The following is a 24,782-nucleotide window of genomic DNA, read 5'->3' on the forward strand; positions in this document are numbered from 1 at the left end:
GTCCTGCAGGCATTCACAAATCCATGGGAGCCGCTCCCCATCCCCAGAGGGTGCACAAAGTCACCTACCAGGTCTGCGACCATCTTCTGCATGTACTTAGTGCACTTTTCCACCTCATTCTTGGGGCCTCTGAGTTGTACAATATCACTTTTTTGTGCTGGGTCTGGAAAGTTGATGATAACCTAAAACAAATCATCAGAAGACAGTGCACAATTATTCTAAGACTAAGTTTTGGGGCAGCAAGATAGAGATCAGTGGGTAAGGGTGTTTGGCACTGATCCTGGTGACCTGAATTCAGAACTCACAACTACCTGAAGGTTGTTCCCAAAGCATGATCCATATACTAGCTGTGGTGTGTGTGCCTAGGAGAATGCTTTAAAAAGTGAAATGATGAAAATACCCTAAGTGAAAATTATTATTACTTCTAGAAGTTAGAGAATGTTTTTGGGGTGGGCAGTGTAGTTCAAAGGAAGAGCACTCACTGCATACACAAAGTCCAATACCAAGAAAAATAAACAAATGGAAGGAAAGAAGGAAGGAAAAGGGTAAGTGCTTTGGGGAAGCTTTACCTCTGGGAATTTGTCACGAATTTCTCGAATCCGTTCACCTTTCTGCCCAATGATTGTGCGATGAAATCTTTGCTCAATGATTAGATCCTTGGTGCGCTCATTTTCCTAAAATAAAGTGGATGATGCCATTCATCACAAAAAAGGCTACAAACTTCCCATCACCATGCACATGTGAGCTGGTGCCCGAGCAGTCGTCTCTAGCAGCCTCCAGAACCATCATGCCATAAGGAGTGACTACTCCAGGATACCTGCTCAATCCTGCCACATAACATACTTGCGGTGTGCTTTTTTCCTGAACATAGTACAGAAAAAGAATGGATTGCAGAGCTCTTCAGTCATTAAGTGCAGCCCCAGTAGCATTAACCACTAAGAATGAGCAAGAAGCACCAGTTTCCACCAGAACAACAAGGAGTTCAATACCTGACAGAGCAGGGAAGCACTCCTTGAGCACAATGGGCTTGGACTACATTCCCTACTTGGATAATTATAAAGGAATAGCTCATTACAGGGCACTGGACCACACCTGTCTCAATGTCCTCCATTGTCCCCACTGAAATGTCAGAAGAAAGAACAACAGGCAGAGATGGAATCCAGGAAGAATAACCACAAAACATTTTCAAGAATTCTGGTGGATTAAACTGGTATCTGATAGCAGTGATCAGTATAGGCAGAAGACAGTCCAGGGCAAGGCACACAAGGCAAGAGGCCAATGATAACAAAAGTGCATCCTGGCCTGGATACTAACGTCAGGGACAGTCAGAGGACAGTCGAAGGCTGGACCTCACTTTGGATTACAGTGACAAAAGGTAAAAATCACTTCCCATAAAACATTTCTTACAGGGCTGGAGAGATGGCTCAGTGGTTAAGAGGACTGCTGCTTTTCCAGAAGACCTGAGTTCAATTCCCAGTGATCACATGGAAGCTCACAACAGTAACTCCTGTTCCAGGAGATCTAACACCCTCACATAGACATAATAAAATCAATTATTTAAAACCAAACAGTGCTTCCAATTTGAGGTTCTTAGCATGGGAAAGAGGGTAGAACATGAACTGGAACTAATTATCAGGTCCTAATCAACATTTTGGACTCTTAAAAGCCGCCAGTGACTTTCATGTGGGGTCGGTCAGGAATCACTATAGCATAAACCTCATTACTGGGTGTCCCAGGCTGCAGGGATTCTCGAGTCTGGCCACACAGAGAGTTACCTCCTGATGACTTTTAAAGTCTAGAAATGATAGCCATCTGTGAAGTTGTAGCCAGGGATATGGGATCTCTGTCTAGCACTTGGGAGTAAGAACAAGACCACTGGTGATCTGGAGAGGATAGCAGAAGAAACTTGGCTCCAGGTAGTCAGTGAGATGTGATTTGGAGAACTTCATGCTCTAGGACCACAATTCCAGCAATGCTTTTTTCCTCAGGAGCAGCCGGCAGGCCCTCTCAGGCAAGGCCTGGGCACTTGGCTTACCATGCGAGAAGCAAGCTCCAGCAGCTCCCGCTTGGCCTGCTGCACACCCTGTGGGTCTCCCTCAATTCGGATCAGGTTACTCTTTTCACTGTCAGGGGGGATGCGCACAGACACTTTGTACTGGTCTTTGATTCTGTTGACTTAGGACAAAAAGAAATACATCTTGAACATAAAAGGAATGGTGGTCTACTAATGACTAACGGCCAAGAGGATGAGGCTCAAACTTTAATACGCCTACTAGTTCAAAACAACAGTATGAATTTTTAATAAACAAACAACCTGGCTGTGCTCTTCTAGGACACTGGTCTTCCAGCTCTGAATATAAATTGCCATAAGAACTTCAAATGAATGAATGATGACTAGTATCAATTAGTATGAAACATAGATGGTTTTGAGCATATATATGGTCTCAGGATATCTAAAATATACCAGGTACTAATACCCAAGTAAAATTAGAAACTAAAATACATGCATTAAATAAGGACACAGCCACCCTAGGGACCCAATTCACCCTGGCAAAGTCAGGATCTCATTAAATAGCCCTGGCTAGCCTCCAACTCAGAGATTTGACTGCCTCTGCCCCCTTGAGTGCTGGAGTTAAAGGTGTACATTTAAAATTGCTCTGGGGCCTCTTCAAGGGATCATGGCTCTGGGGAGCAGTATACTAGGAGACCATGCTGCTGTTCAGTGACTCCAGGGTAAGTGTTAATCCAAAGTGAATGCTTCAATGCCTTCTGCAAGCCCGAGTTGCAAAATCTCCCTTCACTTTCTCTGGACAGAACATGGTGACCTGCCCATTGTACATTCAGGAAAAATGAAGCCCAAGAATGGGTTCCACAAACAGTAGATGATCAGAGGAAGTAAAACCAATGTGACCAGCTGTTCCAGAATAAGCAAGAGGCAGAGGTTGGGGATAAGCAGATTTCACATTATGGCAGAAAATGAGGGTTTGTAACTGGTAGGACACAGTACTTTGACCATGCTACAGTTGTGTGATTCCTAGCGAGCAGAGATTAATTTCAGAATTGTATGACAGTACTTTATATCTAGTAAGTAAACTCTATAGTTAACTAAAATAAAAGAAGCAAAATCATAAAAGCAAGTTGATGGTGTACATATACAAGATTCAAGCTGCCTGTGAAATAAGTGCCAACTAAGGTTACTGTGCTAGGAAATTACCACTGTCATGAAAATTGCACAGATGTAAGACTATTGCCAGAGAGGATGCATCTTTAACAAGCGACTGTGGTGCAAACAGGCTTATATTTACAAGCAACAAAAACTTAATACATGGGTACAAGTCATCAGAAATCGCAAAACGATCTCTGTTGAAACTCTGTAGCAGAGAGTTGTTTCATATAGCCATATAGGAAAGGTAGACTAAAAAAGGACCTGAGCTATGACATACTATAACCCCAGCTCTCAGGACCCTGAGGTCGGAAGGCTACCAATTCAATTAGGCTATATAATACCCTATGTAGGTACCGATACCCTGTCTATAGGTCAAGGACTCCTTGGCCTAACACTCTCTTTTTTTTCTTTTCTTTTCTTTTCTTTCTTTTTTTTTTTTTTTTGAGACAGGGTTTCTCTGTATAGCCCTAGCTGTCCTGGAACTCACTTTGTAGACCAGGCTGTCCTCAAACTCTTCCTGCCTCTGCCTCCCAAGTGCTGGGATTAAAGGCGTGCGCCACCACCACCCATCTGGCCTAACACTTTCAAGGGCCTAGATTTGATTTCCAGCACTTAACCTGGGGGTGGTGGGGGAAAGACCAACTCGCTTGAACATATTATTGAAGTCAGTGCATTCTTTTGCTGTTCCTGCAATCTGAAGTTACAAATCAAAATCCTATCTTGAGATAGTATATATTATTCACTTAACAGCAGTCTGCTCTGAGTTCACGGCCACGGCCACAAGTCTGGAAAGTAACTAAGTGCAAGAGCCCTACAAGCACTGGTGGGCTAAGTAAGTGTAGCAGGAGAATGTAAAGATACAATTTCAGCTGGGGAGAGCTGATTTCTCAAAGTGACAATTTACCTTAGCCAAAAGGGAAAAGGAAAGCGGTCTTTTTAGGCAGGGGAAGGAAGCTGCATCAATTTCTATGACAGTAGTACCTTGTCTGGCCCATCTACTCAGCACTCAGAAGGCTGAAGCAAGAAAGTCACGAAGGTCCTCAGAGAGGCCTTCCCCAGGGCTACAGGGTGTTGGCCTGCCACCCTGCCAGCCTTACTCACTGTTGGCTCCACTCTTTCCAATGAGGTGTCTGTGGAATTTATGGTCAATGTTGATCTCTACATAGTCCATCCGATTAATCTACAAAGGAAGAACAAACATCAACAGATGAATGCTTCTAGTTCCAACATGTGCCTGGCCATTTAGAAATTCAGAAGACACTGGGACTTGCCCTTTCTTTCCTTTCTTTCCGAGATGGGGTTTCTCTATGTAGCACTATTCTGGAACTCACTTTGTGGCCAGGCTGTCCTCAAATTCAGAGATCCACCTGTTCCTACCTCCTGAGTGCTGGGATTAAAGGAGTCACCACCACCACCTGGCAGGACTTAACCTTTCTACCTCGATAACCAGGAACTGATGTAAAACTGCTCCCCTGTCACTGTCAAAGGTCTCACCTCAAAATAGTTTCCTTTACCCAGAACTCTGGAGTCTCAGGCATCCTCTGTTTCAGAACCTATTATACTCGACAGGGCTACTCTTTTCTGTTTCCATGACCACCCATGTAAGACCTGAATGGTAAGATTTCTACCGGTTCCACCCTACCAGAGCTTCCCTTGTAGCTAGCAAATGTCCTGATTAGAAGGCACTTACCAGGTCTTTGACCATTCCTTCAATCTGTTCTTGGGCTACATTCACATCCTCTGTGGGGCCCTCCAGGGTGATCTTGTCCTCACCTTCTGTGAACTCAATGTGAACCTACCAGACCAAAATGAGGGAAGGAATGGCTAAGGCCACATAACACAGCTGCTATGTAACGATACAGGTAATGAGAGTCTCATCTACCAACAACACAAGGAGCTGAAGGGAAGGGTTGAAGGCGGGCACTAAACATCATGGTCTGAGGTTTGATACAGCTTCTTTTCGCTGAGAACAGGAGTTGGGAAGCCCTTCGAGTGCAGACAGCACCACTGCTCATGTTCTCAGGAACTGTCTTCCCTTTTGGAAGGCAGACTTCACTTTCATTGTTAAGAGTAAAACAGGTGAAACAGACAATATTTCTTTTCTTTTTCATTTGTGTGTGTAAACCCTCATGCCTATCTGTCTGTAGGAACCTGAAGTAGATGTCAAGGATCATCCCTAATGGCTCTTCCACCTTATTCAAGAGGCAGGTCCCCTCAACCAAACCCAGAGAGGACTGTTTCTACTTCTGAGATTAGAGTTAGAGGGAGGCTGCCACACACTTGGTGTTAACCTGAGCTCTGAGGTCCCAAACACTCGTCTTCACTGGTTCTCAGCAAATGCTTTAGTGGCTATTTACTTAGCCCAAGGACACAAATTTTAAAAACAAGTGACTAAGTAAATTTCACTTTTCACATGAACAGGCCAGTGTCTTGCTGGAAAGGGAGAGCAGTGTGCCTATATCTATGTAAATCATTAATAATAATTCTAAGGCAGCTGGAATAAGTGAGCCAGACAACACTAATGTCAACAAACAGGAAATGGAGTGACAGTAGTCTCTGTGTGTCCCCTCTGAAGAACAACATGAGTGTGAGAAGGCTGATTTCAAACAACTCAGTCCCTTTCCAATGCAGCTCCTGAGACTACTATGAAATCATTATACTGTAATTACTAAATCACAGTTAAGACATTTATTAGACCTATTAATGAAAGCCCTCTCTGGTTACAAAGACCAAAAAATATTGCAAATGCCTAAAAACATTTGTTATGTTCTTCCATAGTTATTAATGGAAGGTGACTATAATAACAGGATAACAAGTTTGACACTGCTCCAGTCTTCAAAGCATCCACACGACAATCAGCAAAAACAAAACCATGTCACGCAATCTCAAGACACCAAACTGAAAACATTTCCCTACCTTTGGCATTTGCTGAGTGATTTTGGCCAGGTTCTGCCCTTTCTTACCAATGATGAAACGATGAAGCCAGGAAGGGGCAGAGACTGAGGAGACTGTAAAACTGTTGGCCTAGGGGGAAAAAAAACCCAGGGAAATACACTCATGGGTTTATAGAATTCACCTTTATGATAAACAAAGGTCAAACCAGTACGATAGTGCACTACTTAACCCTAGCACTGATGAGGCAGGTAGGCTTCTAAGAGGTTTCAGGAAGCCTGCTCTAACACAGTCAATCTTATTAAAACATACAAACCAACCAACAAAAACAAACCCAAACTGCTCATATACTAGTATAGAGGTGGGACTGGGACACAGCTCAGTAAAGTACTTACATGAGCTCTGGGAACTGACTTCGACCCCCACAGCTGGCTATGGCAATGCATACCCTGGGGCTATGTTTGCCTGCCAGCCCAGGCCAGCCCACTTGGGAGGCTCTATGTCAAGAGACCATTTCTCAAAAACACAGGGTGGAAAGGCCTTCCTGAGTGATGACACCCAAGATTGTCTTCTGGCCTTTATGTACACCAACACATAAACACACACAATCGAGCACATTTCACTGTGCCTGGGTCTCCAGGATATTCCAACAAAGAGCTAATCCACAGTGGGCCCATAGGAATCATTGGAGCACATTTTAATCTTGGAGGAAGCTACCTTGGCATAGACTTCAGTCAACGCCTGTCCCAACTTTTCAGGTTCGCCTCTAAGTATCACAGTCTCAGAGATGCTGTCAGAAGGTGGGATCTCAACAGAAACTCCAGTTCTTTCCAGGATTTCTTGCAGTGAATTGCCCTTTGGCCCAATAACATACTTGTGCTGAGACTTCTTCACCTCTACCGCAATGGTTGTAGTCTTCTTCTTCTGTAAGAGCAGCATAAGGCAGTCAGCAGGAAAGATCCGTGCATGGGCAGCATGGACAGACCATCCATTGCTGCTAACAAAGTCTGAAGGGGACTGAGAAGTGGTTCTCAGTAAGTGAAGTTAGGATCGGCCTCCCCAGAAATTCTACTTCTCTCTACTGGACTGGCCCGGAGCCTGGTCACTTTTTGAGTAACCAGACTGTTTTCCATTTGTTCCCTTACAGTTTTCATACAGTGTTGGGGGCTGACATAGGGTTATGCTTGTTAGACAAGTGCTCTGCTACAGAGCTATATGCCAACCTTACTTCTTGCAAATAAGGAACAGATTTTACATCTCAAAGTCAGAATAAGCTAAAAAACCACTTCAAAAAGTCTGTGCTGATCCTGTGGTAGCAACCTACCAGTATAGTCATAGACCTGAGAAAAGAGACACACATAAAAAACCAGGACACCACTCTATAGTGTACCCAGTAGACCAGAAGGGAAATGTGGCCACTAGCCACTAAACATAGACACTTAGGTAGACACATACCAAGCCTTGTCTCCAAGGACAAAAGGGTGCAGGGTGAACTATGGTATTAGCCAAATTCCCACACTCAAATCCCATTAACTGTTTTGTTCACGGGCTCTGCCACCTCCACACTGTACCTTTTCCTCATAAATCTTCTTAATACGAGCCACAGCCTGAGCCAGTTGCTCCTTCTCTCCAGTGAAGACGATTTCTGTACGGTTAACACTGGGTGGAGGGATGTTGATTCGCGTCCCTGTCTCCTGCATGATTTCACCCACAAGTCTGTTGTACGGCCCAGCGATGAAGGGGTGGAAAGCCTTCTCCACTTCTAGCCTCTCTACAGCACGCTTGTCCTGGAAGGACAGTGAACTGATGAGAACACCTAGAGCAGAGAAGCCTTGCCCAAGTCATTCATTGGCAGTCAAGGTCTCCCCAACACACGCTGCTTCAGTGCGGGGCAGGTGGCAGGGTGCAGGGCCACAGGCCACTCAGAGGTCTCACCTGCTCAGCAGAGATTAGGAGGACTTCATGGCGAGCTTTCTCTATGCCTTCTTTGGTGCCAGTGATCTTGATCTGATTACTGGGGTCATCTGGGCGTGGGATCTGGATTTTGGTTGCAGTTTTTAGTTCTAAGTCTTGAAGTTTCTCCCCGTTTTTGCCAATAACAAAGCGATGGTGCTCTTTAGGAATGGGAACAGTTGCTGAGGCCTGTAACAGGAGAGACCACCAACAAAAAACCTCCTATTTATGGTTCTGATAAAGCACATTCTTCTGGAATATTCTCTAACTACTGTATCTCATCCCATCATAACCATGAGAGCGCTCAAACACCATGCCACAGTCTCCTACCTGGCCCCCACTAGGGCCATTTCAAGTATATCTGCACCACTGCTTAAGACTTCACTATAGAAAACAGAAGAAAATATCAGACTGCAAGGAAAAATTACTATTTCATTAAATTCTTAAGATTTGTAACAAGGAGAAAAACAAAAAGACTCTAAAGTCAACCTCCACCGTGAGTTCCAGGGCATAATGCTAGTGGGTAGTCCAGTGGGACAGGACTTGACAGGCATGCAAAGATCCTGGCTTTGATCCCACCATGGGAGCAAGGGGGAGAAATGTACACTGCAAGGTAACACCATCACATACAAACTACTAAAGAAGGCTTATATCACAAATATAGCAATCCTTCCAATTAAAAATAAAATAAAAAAATAAAATAAAATAAAATTACTCGGCTGGGCATGGTGGCGCATGCCTTTAATCCCAGCACTCGGGAGGCAGAGGCAGGCGGATTTCTGAGTTCGAGGCCAGCCTGGTCTACAAAATGAGTTCCAGGACTGCCAGGGCTACACAGAGAAACCCTGTCTCGAAAAACCAAAAAAAAAAAAAAAAAAAAAATTACTGGAGTTTTGAGCATAAAGCTGATGATAAACTTCCATGGGACTGGCACGGGAGGTGAAGACAGGATTCTAGGTGCTCGTGCCCAGTCAGTCTAGGCAACTGGTGACCTTTAGGTAGAGTGAGACACTTATCTCAAAGAGAGGAAAACTCATGAAACATGTGCGCCCCATTTGCATGGGAAAACCAAGTAATAGTACAGCACTAGACAGAAAGTAGGAGAGCATTAGCATAAACAAAGACTGCATGATGGCCCAGGGCTTGGCACCCAGGCACAGACCTGGGTGGCTGTGGACACTGAGACTTAGAGGAGAACAGCCTCTGGTCAGTGGGAGGACTGCTTTCTGGAAACAGTGCGGATGACAAACAGCCATGTGGGAAGAGGTGAACTTAGACCAGCATTTCACAATACTGGAATACAACCCAAATCATCAAACTGAGAAAGAACACCTTATATATGCAGAAAGAAAATAGGGAGAAACTTTTTGATGATTTGAGTTGGAAAATGATTTCCTAACAATGACTCAACATAATAAAAACAATAACTGTAACTATAAACAGGCCAAACCTTCATAGAACAAAATATAACATTATAAAATGAAAAATAAACTGGGGAAAAACTTATTTTTACACCCAATGAAGGGATTGGAAGCCCTTCTAATGTCGATTCCCTAAAACTGTGCAAAGTTTTATAGTCTGACATAAAAAATGCACAGAGCACCAGGTGGTGATGGCACACACCTTTAATCCCAGCACTCGAGAGGCAGAAGCAGGCGGATATCTATGAGATTGAGGCCAGCCTGGTCTATAGAGTAAGTTCCAGGACAGCCAAGCTACACACAAAGAAACTCGTCTTGAAAACCCAAAAGAACGGAGTAGAGCTTTCACAAAAGCAAGCAAGCAAACAAACACCCCCTCCCCAAACCCCCAAAAGCCTGCAAATGAAAAGAATATTTGACAAGCTGGGGAGATAGCTTGTTTGGTAAATTACCTGCCACTAAGTTAGAGGAACTGAGTTCAGGTCTCCAGCACCCACGCCCGTAATTCTAACCACGGAGAGGAAGAGAGAGAAGCCAAGCAGATATCTGGAGCTCACTGACCAGTCTGCCAAACTGGAGCTCCAGGTTCCCCAAGGAAGACAATGGGATGTCCATTTCTAGCTTCCACACACAAGCACAACTCAAATACACATATACATGCTTTTGCCATATAAACCAGGAAAAGTTTACTCAGCTATGTATGTCTTAAAGTGGCAAAGCACTAAACATTAGATGAGCCTGGTTCTTGTATTCTGCGATGGAAGAACAAGACACTAAAGGGAGGGAGGAAACATACTTCTTGTTGGTTGTCAAAGTAGAGATTTAAGATCTTTGGCCCAGAACTTTCACTTCCAGGATTACCCCAAAATACAGATCAGTAAAAAGAAATAGCCCACGAATAAGATTTCTTTCTTTCTTTTTTTTTGTCACATAACAACAGCAAGAGCCCAGAAGTCACCCTATGAGCTTAAAACACAGCATACACACGGAGTCTGACACACTGCTGTCTATACACTGAGGAGAACTAACGTTTGTTGACACATAAGACACTACAGAAAACAGTAAGAAGGGGGCTGGAGAGATGGCTCAGCAGTTAAGAGCACTGACTGCTCTTCCAAAGGTCCCGAGTTCAAATCCTAGCAACCACATGGTGGCCCACAACCATCTGTAATGGGATCGAATGCCCTCTTCTGGTGTTTCTGAAGATAGCAACAGTGTACTTACATACAGTAAATAAATAAATAAATAAATCTTTTTTTAAAAAAGAAAGAAAAAAGAAAACAGTATGAAAACAGCATCAAGGTAGAGACTGGGGTTTATGGCAAGTTGTATTCTGCTTCAATCTGCAAAAGTCAACAATGGATACAATGAATAACACACGCAGGGTACAAAGGGATGGCTCACAAGGAAATGGAAGAACAGGTGCACACTATATGCTAGGGAGGAGGACTTCTATTCAGCTTTGACATTACAGTCATATAAATGTTGACATAATTTTGAAAAGCCCAAAATAAACTGAAACAAATGGTAGGAAAACACAGAAAAAAAAAAAAAGATTTTCATTTTAAAATACTGCTATTTTTTTCATGTTAAGCACAAGTAGTTTGAACGTATGACAGTCCCTTCTCCAAATCTTTGTTTTGGCAGCTCTGGCCTCTGAGGGGACCGAGGACCCTGGCCACTCTATCCAGCAGCTGCAATGAGCATGGCACTTCTATTGCACTTCACACTTCCAAAGACCCAAGGAAGACACTCTCAGCTATTTGGAGGCCTATAGCTAAGATCACCCTGAGATACGTTTTTGCAATAGAAATTAAGAAATTTAGATTACTGGGTGGCACAGAAAGCTGCCTGCCAGCAGGACACCTGAGGGGCTCTTAGTCAAAGATGAACGAGGCAGCCCTGTCAATACCTCCAAGCTCACAGTGACATTAGATAAGTGACACTCCTCAGTGTGATAAGGCATGAGTGGCATGGCAGCTGAGGCAGGATCATGAGTTAGAGGCCAGCCTGGGCTGCACTGTGAGTTCTATGACAGCCTGGTTCTCTGATCAACAGCCAACATGTAGTCAGAGAACCAATATAATCTGGATAGGGAGTCTTAAAATGTCACCAGTAGAAGAAGCAACTCCTGCGTACTTGAGAAATTTGTGCTTCAGGTATACAAGTAGAACATCTACTAGTAATACATTTATTCTTTGGCACACATATAAGTTTAATCTTTGTTGAATATTTGATACTGTAGGACACACAGCATCTCCAGTGTTTTTCAGGGTTACCATTTTGATTTTATAATAATCAATGCTAGGCCGGGCAGTGATGGCGCACACCTTTAATCCCAGCACTTAGGAGGCAGAGGCAGGTGGATTTCTGAGTTTGAGGTCAGCCTGGTCTACAAAGTGCGTTCCATGACAGCCAGGGTGATACAGAGAAACTCTGTCTCGAAAATAAAACAAACAAACAAAACCCAAAAAACAAACAAAAATCAATGCTGAGAATGAAATTTGTATAAATATGTAGTACCAAATGGCAGACGTACATTAATATCCATTGTAGAAAGTCTTGGAAATTTTAATCAAAATTCATTTAACATTTCTTAAAAAAATTAAACTCAACTCAACCTCTCAAACTTTCTTAAATAATATAATCCAAAGATACAATTACCTGCTGAAGAGTGTCGGAAAATAGTAAAGGAGAAAAATGACCTGTCTATGTATGTATGTATGTATGTATGTATGTATGTATGTATGTATCTATCTATCTATGGGTCAAACCTAGGGTCCTCTACAAAAGTGTTTAAAGCACTTTACTAGAGGTGGTGGTGCATTGACCTTTAATCCCAGCATTTGGGAGGCAGAGGCAGTCAGATCTATGTGAGTTCAAGGACAGCTAGGGCTACATAGAGAGACTTGTCACTATAAAGCAAAAGAAACAAAACACAACAAAAATCCAAAACAACAAACAAAACAGCACCCCCAGAACAACTGATTTATTTTGTGTGTGTGTGTGTGTGTGTGTGTGAGTACAACTCGGGAGACGTGGTTCTCTCCTTCTACCCTGTATGTTTCAGTGACTGAATTCAAGCACCAGTAGGCACCTTCCCCCAGAAACTATCTTGCCAGCACCATCATACATTTTGAGATTAACTGCTGATAAAGGTAGGAAAGCTCTTTTTTCCTAAGAATGTCAGTCAACTTAAAAAATAGACATTTTTAATAGATGAAACCACCATTTTAACTTTTAATGAACTTTGCTAGATCATCAGTGAACCACGAACAAAGAACAAATAAAGCAGAATATACTCCTGTCTATTAACCAATCTCAGAATCGGTTCATTAAAAAAAAAGAAAAAAAATCTGTGATGACACGAATCCTTACCAAACGAGCTGAACACGAAAGTAACCAAGCTCAAGGCCGGGCATGGTGGCATGCGCCTTTAATCGCAGCCCTGGAGGGTCAGAAGCAGGAGAACGCTTTGAGGCCAGCTGGTCTACAGACTGAGCTTCAGGACAGCCAGGTTTACATTGTTGAGACTTTCTCAAAAACAAACAAAACGACCCCCAAAACAAGAACTAAAGTAACCAAGCTCTTGGCACCCCATCCCAGCCCATAAGACATACTGAAGGAAAGCAGAACAATCAAATACTGACTACTGTTTACAAACCAACGGCATGAAGGCCATGCTTGTGTGCATGCAGGGCAGACACTACTATGGAGACATGAGAGGCCACAATCAAATGAACTTGAAAGACATTCGATCGAGAAAGGGACTAGACAAAGAAAGGGCCAAACATGAACACCTTAGCATCCCCTTTATAAAGTAAGATAATGATATAATAATTAGATGGTATACTATTTACAGATGTAATATTTTTTGGAATTTGATTTTAAAACTTCTCAACCACATAACTGGTAAACAGATATTTTAGAGCCTAGTGTAATACTAGTTACAATGCTACACAATCACAATTCACCTTTGTGACATTTAATTGTGTAATTCCATGAAGCTGTCCCAGGCTCAGCAAGTCCCCCACGTTTGTCTAAAAGCTCAGCAGCAAGTGGGAGTAAGCCCTCCCCCTACCTCTAAACAAACCCACACATAATGGTAGCTGTCACGGGATACTTTAGTAAGAGTCTCTGCTTTTTTCTTCACCTTAAGGTCAAATGCATTACAGATTTGTTTTGTATTCTAATGATCATCAGATTGCTGGGAATAGAGAAAAATATTTGATCTTTTACTTCAAGTTTGTGTAATAAGCTTTTAAGTGTCTCAAACTCTGGGAAAAGCCTTCATTTTCAATACATTTAACTCAATGGCTGATCTGACATGTAGGTACCCCCTCCCCCCCAGTTCTATTATTAACTTAGTGGTTTTTTCACTAAAATCACAAAAGGTTCTAAATGTTGCTGTTCTAACTCCAAACTACTAAGGTACAAAGAATGCAGAAAAGCTCTGGCCTACACCAGAATGAGCTAAATAACAGGGATGCCAGGTCTAGGGGTACCCACCTGTGTCTGTAGTCTAGCAACAATGTCTTTGCGGGCTTTCATGACGGCATCCAGCTTCCCTGAGACCATGATGGAGAGACCTTGATCTTTAGCCAGAGAGAGTTCCAGGTGAGCACCAGTTCTCTGCATGATCTCAAGGCAGATTTTTGCTTGTTCACCTTCTCCAAACTGGTTCATGTCCTTATATTTTCTCTCTTCCAGGGGTACATGAAACACCTGTTCAAAAAAAGATCCCCAGCGACAAAGTTAACCTATCAAAGAAGAGAAGAATGACTATATACAATATGTCTTTATTACTCATTCACTCACTAAGCAGTGACCTAGGACAAGGCAGATGGATAGAAGAAATCACTCAAGGCAGGATTTAAAGGGGAGAGAGTGACAGGGTGAAAAACACTAAGGGCAGAACGGAAAGACCTTTCTGAAGAGAAAGTAGCACCCATCATAGGAAACAGCAGAGCAGCAGGCAGGATAGAGCAGACTGAGAGGCAGCATCAAGAGTTTTAAACATAACAAGTTTTGCTTAAGAGTCAGAGCTGAGGAAAAGTAGGGGTGGAAGAGGTTTCAAACCATTTAACAAGACTTAAGATAGCAGCCAGGCCATAAGAAAAGATCAAGATGCAGTTGCTTACGTACACAAAGACAAGGTATTATGGTTACATGGGTGATAATTTTCTATCACAGCCAGGCACCAGTCGCAATACTCATCATAGTATCTCAACTGTAGCTAGCAGAGATGAGCCAATGAAGTAAAGAAAACCAGGAAACTAGTTAGCTGCTCACAGACTTAACTCTTTTACTTTAGCTCTAGCTGGCTTCTGACTCACCCAGCAAAGACTAGCTTTTGACCATCACACGAGTAGGAAGGGCAGACTTGGCAGCTAGGGACTACGCAAAATAGAAAAGCACATGGCTCCATGAATCTAACAAATATGGCCTATCTCAAACTGTGCCAGCCCAGAGTGCTAGGATGGGATGATTATGGCAAAGGGTGTGCTCTACAGAACGCCCCGGCCCCAAACCCAAAGTGCTCATCAACACTGCATATTCAGAAACCTATCAGGTCTAACTACTTCCCACAAGGAACAGTTAATGCAAAAAGAAATGATGCTTCTACCTGAGTGATGACAGAGGCCTTGATGGGCCGGATCTTGTTACTCCAGGCTCCGGCAGGTTCTTGGGCACTCTCCAAGCAAGCTGCTTTCTCCGGAAGTGGAGGGAAGGCATCCTTGTAGGTTGGAGGGTCATTTTCCTCTTCTGAATTTAAGGTGGCAACTAGACCAGAGAACACAGATTAGGAGGAAAATACAATCCAACAGTATATGAATAAAAATGAAGGATTTTAGTAGGAACCCTCCACTGGAACAATGGTTTGAGTGAGCTCACAGCTCTAGGAAAAAACCTCACACCGTCACCAGGCCCAGCACCGAGTGTTTGACCTGGATGGAGCTCGAGTCTCCCAATCCCAAAATGGAAACGTTTCTCCCTCTACATGTTCCCACTATGAAAGGTCAGACAGTATTAGCCCCATTTTAGCACTGAGATGTACTCTTGAAGGCAAGCCTATGACACATTTTTAGGTCCTCATACTTTCTTTTTTTAAAGATTTATTTATTTTATGTGAGTACACTGTTGCTGTCTTCAGACAAACCAAAAGAGGGCATCGGATCCCATTACAGATGGCTGTGAGCCACCATGTGGTTGCTGGGAGTTGAACTCAGGGCCTTTGGAAGAATAATCAGTGCTCTTAACCTCTGAGCCATCTCTCCAGCCTCAGTCCTCACATTCATTTCTTTCTTTTAAAATTAAATTTAATTTTTCACTTATTCACTTTATATCCTGTTCACTGCCCTCCTCCCAGTCACCCCCCCCCAAATATTTCCTCTGTCCCCTTCTCCTCTGGATCCCCCCCCGGGCATCCCCACCACTACCACTTAAAGTCTTTGAAAGGCCAGATAAGGCAGTCCCGCTAGTAGAACTTATCCAACATACAGGCGACAGCTTTTGGGATAGCCACATTTTCTAATAGTACAAATGCAAATCCTGACTATAAATGATTGGCATAGAGTAGAAGTCTGAAGATGGCTTTTAAGACCTTTGAGGTAGGTCCCATGTTTTACTTTGTAATGTATAATGGGTGAAATTAATTCACATGGGCCTGTCTATGATGAAGACACTTAAGCCAAGACAGGGTACACAGCAAGACTTGGAGAAGTCAGAGACCCTGATTATTAATCATGTTCATACTTTTGTCCAGTGAACCACGATCTCTACAAAAGCAAGGGTATGACTTGTTTTGTCCCTAGGGATGAGCAGTATCTACCAGTAGCTGGGCCCACAATACAACCAAGCATGCAGACATGGAAAGGGCAGGATGACCTTTGGAATGAGATAGGCCTCTATTCCAGGCTCACTGCTTCCTAGCCTGATGGTGCTGCTGTGAGCAGAGGTTGATCGTTTGCCCTGGTAAGATAGGAGACACTACCGATAGTTACCAGATACTGAGACCAGACCACCAGCAGTGTCTTAGGAATGACCAACACCAGTGGTCACTGGGACTGAGTGGGTCAAGTGTAGTTAAGAAGTGAATTTTAAAAATTTAATTCATTTTAAATTTAAGAACTGATATTCGATTATAGGAAAACTTAAATATTTTATAACAACTTAGACAATTTACTCTTTCATTAGAAAATTTTAGAAACTCAATTCAAGTTCAAGGATTAAAAATACTATCTTTTAAAGTTTGTGTTTGTAGCCATGTCACATTATACATGGCAGTCTGAGGACAACTTGCTGGAGTCAGTTCCTCCTTCAACCGTGTAGGTGCTGGGATCAAATTTAGGCCATCAGGCTTGACAGAAGCTGCCTTATCAGCACAGGTCAAAGACTTCTGTATAAAAAGTTTTCAAATCAAAAAGCTCTGTATTTATAAATATATTTACTAAAAATTAAGGAAAAATAATAGAAAATAGCTGGCTTTAAGATTTTTTATATTGAGCTGTTGCAATTCTTTAAATACACTGGGTTAAATATATTTAATGTGCAGTGGCACATGCCTATAATCCCAGAGGCAGAAGGACCATGAGTTTGAGATCACTCTGGTCTAAGCAGCAAAAAACTCTTGTCTGAAAATATTTGGGGGAAAAAAAAAAAAAAAGAAACAAAAACAAAAAACAAAATTTACCTGTTCCCTAGGTTTGTAAAACTTTCAAATTGCTTAGGTGGCTAGCATTCTATTCTAGCCATCTAGACAGTGCTGGTCTTGATCCTGGCCTTTAAGAGCATAGAAGTCAGACCTCACCTTCATCCTCAAAGAAGCTCAGTAATGTTTTGGGATGCTTCACAGCCAATTATTATAGTACCTCATAGTTGGAACAGCAATTTTCAAAAGGATCCCACTAATAGACAGTTGTTATTGGATTTCTAGGAAACTGCCCACGTTTGCAGCTCACTGTTTTTGCAGTCATTCCTCAAACCCATCCAATCTCACTTATAACCAACTAGTACAAATGAGCACAAAAGCCCAGTCTCAGAAGTTAACAAGGACTTGGAAAGGGGCCTGTCACCTTTGATTTGTTGTGGAACCAGCCCACTTCGATGTTCAGCAAAACTCTCTTGGGTCAAAACTGCAACGGAGCTCATGGTTGATCTCACGTCCACACGATCCTAGTAAGACACTGTATCAAGAGAAGGGTAATCAGGGAGCAGAAAGCCCAACGGCGGCTAATTGTAATGATCTATGGACTGTTATTGTAATGCTTTAGTCACTGGTTTAATCTCCTCTCTGTAAGCTATAGTATTTATTTCCTCACAAGGTCAATGCAAATTGTTCTTCAAGCTTTCAACAGAAGGGTGAACATGGGAACTACAAGCTCACTTGATTACCTGTCTGCTCAGAAACTGTCACATAGTAGACAAGACTTGGCTAAGATACCTAGTGCTAGGTAAGCACCACTTACCACTGTAGGAGTCACAGACATGGCCTCAGTAACAGCTTGTTACCCTCCCCGCAAACCACCAGTACTCTGGGAATACAGGAACCTGTTACCTGTCTGACCCAGTTCTGGCACAGATCAACTCCAGAATCATTTTCTTAATAGCTAACTTCATCTTATTTTGTTAGTTGTTCAAGATATGCCTGACTCTATAAAGTATAAAAATGACAATTACTACAACTTGGATGTGTAAGGAAGGTACTTATCCAAAAAGAACCATTTCTAACATTTTCAAACACCTCAGGAATGGAGGTTGGGGGATGGGCCTCTCAGTTTCATGGTGACAGTGTTAGAGATCCAACCTTATGCTAAATACCTGAACCTGTGGTCTTCTGCCACTCTTGCCCAGGTGTGGGAGGGGATACACTCACAAGAGAGAAAACTGGCTTAAGGCACAGAATTCCTTTCTCTAGGATAGCTATGGACATTGGCTAGGAAGGTCCTAGCTCCCCTTAAAGTTTGGTGCAATTCAGTATACTCAGACACAGGTGTTAGCTTCTTTGCCTTCTGTAGTTCTAGGAGACCAGAATGAGGAAGAACTCATTTTCTTTACACCATTATGCACCAAGTATCTTCTTACATGCACATCTTGGCAAAATGCAAGTACTTTTATAAATTATGCAGCTGAGTGTGGTGGTGCACACCTTTGATTCCAGCATTCAAGAGGGCAGACACTGGTGGATCCCAAAGGCCAGGCCTGGTCTACAGAGTGATTTTCAGGACATTTAGGGCTATTCTGAGAAACTTGGTATCCAAAACACACACACACAAGCAAAAAAAAAAAAAGAAGCAAAAAACCAAGATCTTACTTCATTACAATAAGACCTCATCCCAATTAAAAAAAAATTAAACTCAATATTTTTAAAGAATATTAATACTCAGATCCTGAAAAAGCATAATTCACACGTAAGAAAAGGATTAACACAGATGTAAGGCAGAGGACACAGCTGAAGGGCAGGTAAAGCTGGGAGACATTTCTCATGGCACAGAACACAGAAGACAAAACCCAAGGAAAGGAGATACAGGTTGGAACTAACTCACACCTTTGTGGCACAGACATCTTTAGAAAGGGTGCTCAAACTTACCAGCAAAATGGTCAGTAGCCAGAAAGTCCGTCCTGAGGTTGCCTCTGTCAGCCTGCCAGCTTTTACTAGTATATGGTAGGAAGGGAGAGGAGAGAAACAAAAAACCATAAAGGTTACTTATCCATGCTTTAGAACTTGGATCCTTTCATCTCTCAAAAAAGGACTAAATAGCCTTTACATTTGACTTCTAGTTTACCAACAGGCAAATTTCTTGGGACCCCCCCCCCCCCACGCACAAGCATTAACTTAGGCATTAACTTTGAACAAGACATTACGGTAAAACTTGAATCATCTCAAACTCTCAAAAGGCAACTCTTCAAGGGACCTTAAGAGTGATCTGTACACTGGATCCTTGTGACTTCTGCCAGGCTGACTCTGCTCTGCAGCTAACTGTGGTATAGTCAGCAAAACGAAGACCTCATACTCCAGCTTTCAGAATGACCAGGGGTTCCTTGGAGGCAAGTGTGGTGGCGCATGCCTTTAATCCCAGAACTTGGGAGGCAGAGGCAGGTGAATCTCTGAGTTCGAGGCCAGCCTGGTCTACAGAATGAGTTCCAGGACAGCCAGGGCTACACCGAGAAACCCTGTCTCGAAAAACCAAAAAAAAAAGAGACCTGTCTCAAAAACAACAAAACCAAAGGCTCCTTGGTAACTCTGCAGTTCCTTTGTTCTTGCTGTTGTCCTGTAAAAGTCCTCAGTCCCTTCTAATTCACAGAGATTTAAAAATCAGGTCATAAAATGGCAAGACTCAAAAGGCTACCCAAAGAGGCCAAAATCTACTCTACAAACTTTCCTTGTTTGCTTGAGATAAGGTCTCTCTATGTACACCATGCCGACTCTGAGCTCAGGGATCTACCTTCCTCTACCTCCTGAGTTTGGGATTAAAGATGTGTACCAGCACACCAGGCTCTGCTCACTTCTTAAATCCAGACACCCATCCCACTTTACCAAGCCAGGTTTATCCATGTGACCTCAATTATTATATCTTCTCTCTCTGCTGCCACTGACCCGTGTCCTGGCTTTTCCCAGCACAAGATAGGCCTCCAGAGTACTAGTTGCCCAAGCCTATACAATATATTGCCTTGTACAGATGCAACACAGGGCCCTACACAGGATATCTCTTTTAAATATGCTCCCATATTTCGGGATCCCCTTCCAGGGATATTTACAGTGAATCAAGTGGTTACTGAAAGCACCTCCATGTCTAAAGCCTACTGTCACTGACAAGGAAGAAACCAGAGTGCAGCTTCCAGGACTCCTGACGCGTACAAACGCCCTCTGGCAGCCAGGTATAGCAAAGTGGACCTCTAGAAAACTCCAGACAGGTTTGACAAGACTCACTGGGGCCTAGTTTCCAGATTTCAGTTTGTCAGAGCTTGAGGCAAACAGATCACAATTAAGGACACACTGAACAGAGAGTTCAGGTAAGAGTTCTGATAAGGCTTTAAAAAAAAAAATTAACGATTCAAAATCCTGTTAAAGACTCAACTTTAAAACACATACTTGATAACCATATGTAAATATAGACCTCATCTCTACTGGAGACTCGGCAGTAAGCAATCTTATGGAAGGCTTTCATGTTCTCAGTAATACCCATCTGTACCTGCTTTAACACAGCAGAACCTAGATAACCTTCCCTCCACCTTCCCCCACTGCTTGTTTTACCTCTACTGACAAAATACTCAGAGGTCTAACCGGCTGCATCTGGATGCTCATCTTGCACAGTGGCCCCTCACAGCTGACCATACAGCCTCCACCCTGCATCTCCACTGGCTAAACTCAGGAGAATAGGATAGGATAGGAGCCCAAGATTTGGTATCTCAGCCTTCTGCTGGATTGAACCACACAAGTCAGGACTGAATATGACTCTAATCTGATTTACAATACCACTAGAGAAAAGAGTGCTGGCATTTGGGGGCCCAGCTCTTCTGCCTCCTCCCTGTGAAGGCCAAGCAACAGAGACATCTATGTTCTCAACTCTTCTGGCCTCCACATGCAAGTCTCCTCAAGTGGGTACAGCCCTTCCAGTCCCTCAGGATTGAGGCCACCCCCATCACCTTTCCCACAGGAAGCTGTGGTCTGTCAGCATCCAAACTTGGATATTACAATTTGCTTCTTAGAGCATAAATGAACAAGGCAGAATAAGGTTAGTTCTCAACACAGAACTCGAGCTAAAAGAAAAGAGGTAGAAGCCCAGAATCGGGGAGCAACAGGGCCTCCTGTGGGAGAGCGGTGAAGCTGTGGCAGCTAGAAACCTGTTGTTAATCCAGAAAATAGAAAAAGCTGTATGTGAAGAATTCTTCTTGCTTCTGAACAAGGAAGTATTTAAATTGATTCCCCTGTGCTAAGTTGTGCCAACTACTTATGTAAGGGGCAACACTATGCAAGGAGAATTCAGTTATGCTTCAGAAAGAATTTCCTATCAACCTCAGCTAGAGGGACTCAAGTTCTTTATACTATACTGTAGGCCAGTCTACATGGAGGGCACTGAAAACCTCCACCTTGAAAACCTTCAGCTGAGATGCAGGTTTCTTTCCCAAATTTGAAACTTCACTTTTACGTCCTCGGAAGCCTTTCGAAGGTGCCCTCTCCCCACCAAATACTGAAGAGTACAAACTCCAAAATTAAAAACAAAACCCAGCTATGCTGAGATCACAAACTATGTCTGTGACCACCAAGGCCGGCCCAGTGCATTACCCAGCTCTGGAAGTCAGAGACCCAGCCTGGGAGGAACTTTCGCAGATGCCACCTCAGCATGGCCCTCCCACCGGCCAAGAGCGCCCGCGGGCGGGGACAGGCTTAAAGGGACAGTATCCTGCTCGGCCTCCCTGCCTTTCATCCAAATTCGGTATTTTTCCGTAATGTATTTTTCACCCATGGACCCTGGGGCGCATCCAATTAGTACTTGGGCCGGGAGTCCTCCAGTGACCACGTAGCCAGACGCCGCAGGTGAAGGTGCAGCGAGGCACCGCGCGGGACATAGGGGCCCCGGGTTAAGATCCCAGCTTGACGCGAACTGGGGCGCCACTGACCTAGCTAGGTCCGGTCCACAGCCCGTACGGCCCGTGCGGCCGAGCTGGGGGGAAGGGGTGCGGGGGAGGGGCCGGCTCGGCAGCCCACGTCACCAACCTGGCCAGGTCGCTCCCCTCCCCCATCGCGGCGGCCCGCCCGGTGAGGTAGAAGTCCAGGCGGTCCGGGCCCGCAAGCCGACCCGCGGCGCGTGGCGGACTTGGGAAAGTTTCTGCGCTCCAGCGCGGCCATGCGCAGAGTGACACGTAGCGGCCCCCGCCCGTCGCGGTAGCTGGAGACCAGGAGCCTGTGCGGCCGGGGAGCTGGGGAACCGACCCCAGCCGTGCTCAGCGGCGACCCCCCTCCGCCCCGCCCCGCCCCTGGCACCCCCGCCCACCAGCTCGCCCGATCCTCACTCGTGAGTGTGACCACCCGAGAGTCTGTCCGTCTGTCGCTGCCGCTGCGCGGGAGAAGCCGGGACGCTCCGAGGCGCGGCGCCGGGGCCGCCGCTGCTATATAGGGCGGAGGCTCCAATCCCGCCGAGACACGTCAGACCGGCCGCCCGCCCCGCCCGCTGCGGGGTCCCTACAGCGCCCGGGAGCGGACCAACTCTTCAAGAGTTCTGCGGCCTGACAGGGGGCGAGGAGTTGGGAAGTTAATTACCTACAGAGAACAGGCAGGCCCCAGAGCCAGAGGTGCCGGAGTTGAGGCCACCTGAAACTGTGTCACCAAAAGAGAAAAGAAAGCTCTGAGGACCGCAGACAGCAGACAGCCGGGAAAACCATTTTACCATCCCCTAGAGCACCCCCTGATGGAACACATTCTCATTCTCTAGGGGATCTCTTCCTCCTGCTCCCACCTCTACTGCAAATCCTTACTCCATTTCTCAATGTCCAACACAACAAACTCCAAAACTTGTGAAGCCCTCTACACAGTTTTATTCAGTGTCCCATATGTACAGACCAGCCTGCAGTGAGTTCCTACCTCTCCCATACTCAGTTGGACAGAGCAGAACCTCTGCCCTCAGAAAGCTTCCTCCTTTGAAAGGACTAGTTCTGCCCTGTTGTGTTTATTGACAACTACTTGAAGAATTTGTACACAATCATTATTTTGAACCTCTCCTGAGGTGCCATGAGCACACTTCTGACCTATACAGGGCAGACAGGACAGTGAGAAGCATCAGCACGGAATAGGCTAGTAACCAACAGCAGATGCCCCACCCTCCTTTCCCCACTTCTGACAACTTTTCACTGTGTAGATTTGTCTCAGCTTCCCTCTCTAGTGTTTGGATTACAAGTGTGAGCCACCAGGTCTGGATAATATGTGCCTTTCTTGTGGGACAATGGTATGTGGAAGGGCTGAAGAGGCCTTCTGTAGTTGTCATTCTAAGGCTTACAAGCATTTGCAGCAGTGAACAAAATAAGCAATCAGACTTAGTATGTACTTAGAAGGTAGCAGCACGGTGATGGGCTCTCGATTGAGGGACTGGGAAGAGCTGCCCTAACTGGACTTTAGATTGAAGGACAGGGGGAAAATGGAATGTGCTGGAAAGAATGGGGATGGGGCTGCTGAATAGGAAACTATCTGAAAGTTGAGGTGTCAGAATTGCTAAGTCCAGGAGCCAGTAATGCAGCCAGTAGTGACAGGAACACCACAGTTCTTCATGACATAAATCTCTGAAGGCTCTGCTTAAAAGACCCAAGGGTATTTCCAAGCTGCCAGCATAGTCACCGAGTGATAGAGCTGCTTAAAGCCTCTGTAGGCACCAAGTTGTCTTTCCTTCTGTGTTATTATTACTGTGCAAGGTTTCTTTCCCTGGTGATTAACCAACCATCAACTAGAAGAAATGTTTTTGTTGTCGTTCTTTTGTTCCTGAGGTCTCAGGCTATGAAAAGGGAGATGAGGAGAGACAAGCACCCACCAGTCAGTATGTCTGCTGTCAAGGGATCTCCAATGGAGTTAGTAAGTCCACACTAAGTACAAGCTGGCCCAGTGCCTGGCTGTACAGAGGCCTCCATGAGTGTGGTCGTACCCTGTAATCTCAGTACTCAGAAGGCTGAGGCAGAGTACTGGGAGTTCAAGGTCACAGCATGCTACAAAGTTATATGATGTCTCAAAAATAAAACAAAGCATGGACTTAATGAAAGCATTATTAAATCAAGGAGGGTGTGGTAACATTAGCTTGTTATCTCAGCACTTGAGAGGTACAGCCACGAGGGTTAGGAGCTCAAGACCAACCTGGCCTTTCTATATAAGACTTTATCTGAAATGATAAACATGCACCACAAAACATCCCAGGTGCTCCTGGGATGCTAACAATTATGACTAGTTAGTTTCAGTATATTGAAACATAAAAGTGTCAACTCTAGATGCCTCAAAAAGTGAACACTGGTCTGCAATATTTTGCTTTTCATACATCAAGGAACATGGAATAAGAATTTTGATTGCTAGCCAGGCATGGTGGTACACGCCTTTAATGCACTTATGAGGCAGAGGCAGGCGTATTTCTGAGTTTGAGGCCAGCTTGGTCTACAAAGTGAGTTCCAAGACAGCCAGGGCTACACAGAGAAACCCTGTCTCGAAAACCCAAAAACAACAACAACAACAACAACAACCAACACATGCTCCACTATGTTCATAGCAGCCTTATTTATATAATAGCCAGAAGCTGGAAAGAACCCAGATGCCCCTCAACAGAGGAATGGATACAGAAAATGTGGTACATTTACACAATGGAGTACTACTCAGCTAT

The 24,782-nt window shown here is 44.2% G+C and overlaps 1 protein-coding gene across 3 annotated transcripts in view; it reads right to left on the reverse strand.

Moving 5' to 3' along the window:
• Hdlbp (high density lipoprotein binding protein) overlaps positions 1–24,782 on the reverse strand; it is a 71,102-nt gene that overhangs the window by 15,765 nt on the left and 30,555 nt on the right. For 2 of the 3 annotated variants that reach the window (XM_021168191.1, XM_021168198.2), the window contains exons 2-14: positions 19,022–19,086; positions 17,508–17,618; positions 15,059–15,216; positions 13,942–14,157; positions 7,994–8,200; positions 7,630–7,845; positions 6,776–6,982; positions 6,083–6,190; positions 4,857–4,961; positions 4,268–4,346; positions 2,036–2,175; positions 570–674; positions 69–182 (exon numbers count right to left, since the gene is read on the reverse strand). In XM_021168191.1, the coding sequence (XP_021023850.1) occupies positions 69–182; positions 570–674; positions 2,036–2,175; positions 4,268–4,346; positions 4,857–4,961; positions 6,083–6,190; positions 6,776–6,982; positions 7,630–7,845; positions 7,994–8,200; positions 13,942–14,157; positions 15,059–15,216; positions 17,508–17,583 (1,731 nt within the window). In that variant the 5' untranslated portion in view covers positions 17,584–17,618; positions 19,022–19,086. Of the gene's footprint in view, positions 1–68; positions 183–569; positions 675–2,035; positions 2,176–4,267; positions 4,347–4,856; positions 4,962–6,082; positions 6,191–6,775; positions 6,983–7,629; positions 7,846–7,993; positions 8,201–13,941; positions 14,158–15,058; positions 15,217–17,507; positions 17,619–19,021; positions 19,087–22,446; positions 22,564–24,782 lie in introns of those variants that run through there. The other variant, XM_021168183.2, reaches the window with a different exon arrangement.

This window comes from Mus caroli, chromosome 1 (genome assembly GCF_900094665.2).
Source record: "Mus caroli chromosome 1, CAROLI_EIJ_v1.1, whole genome shotgun sequence".
NCBI classification, from domain to species: Eukaryota; Metazoa; Chordata; class Mammalia; order Rodentia; family Muridae; genus Mus; species Mus caroli.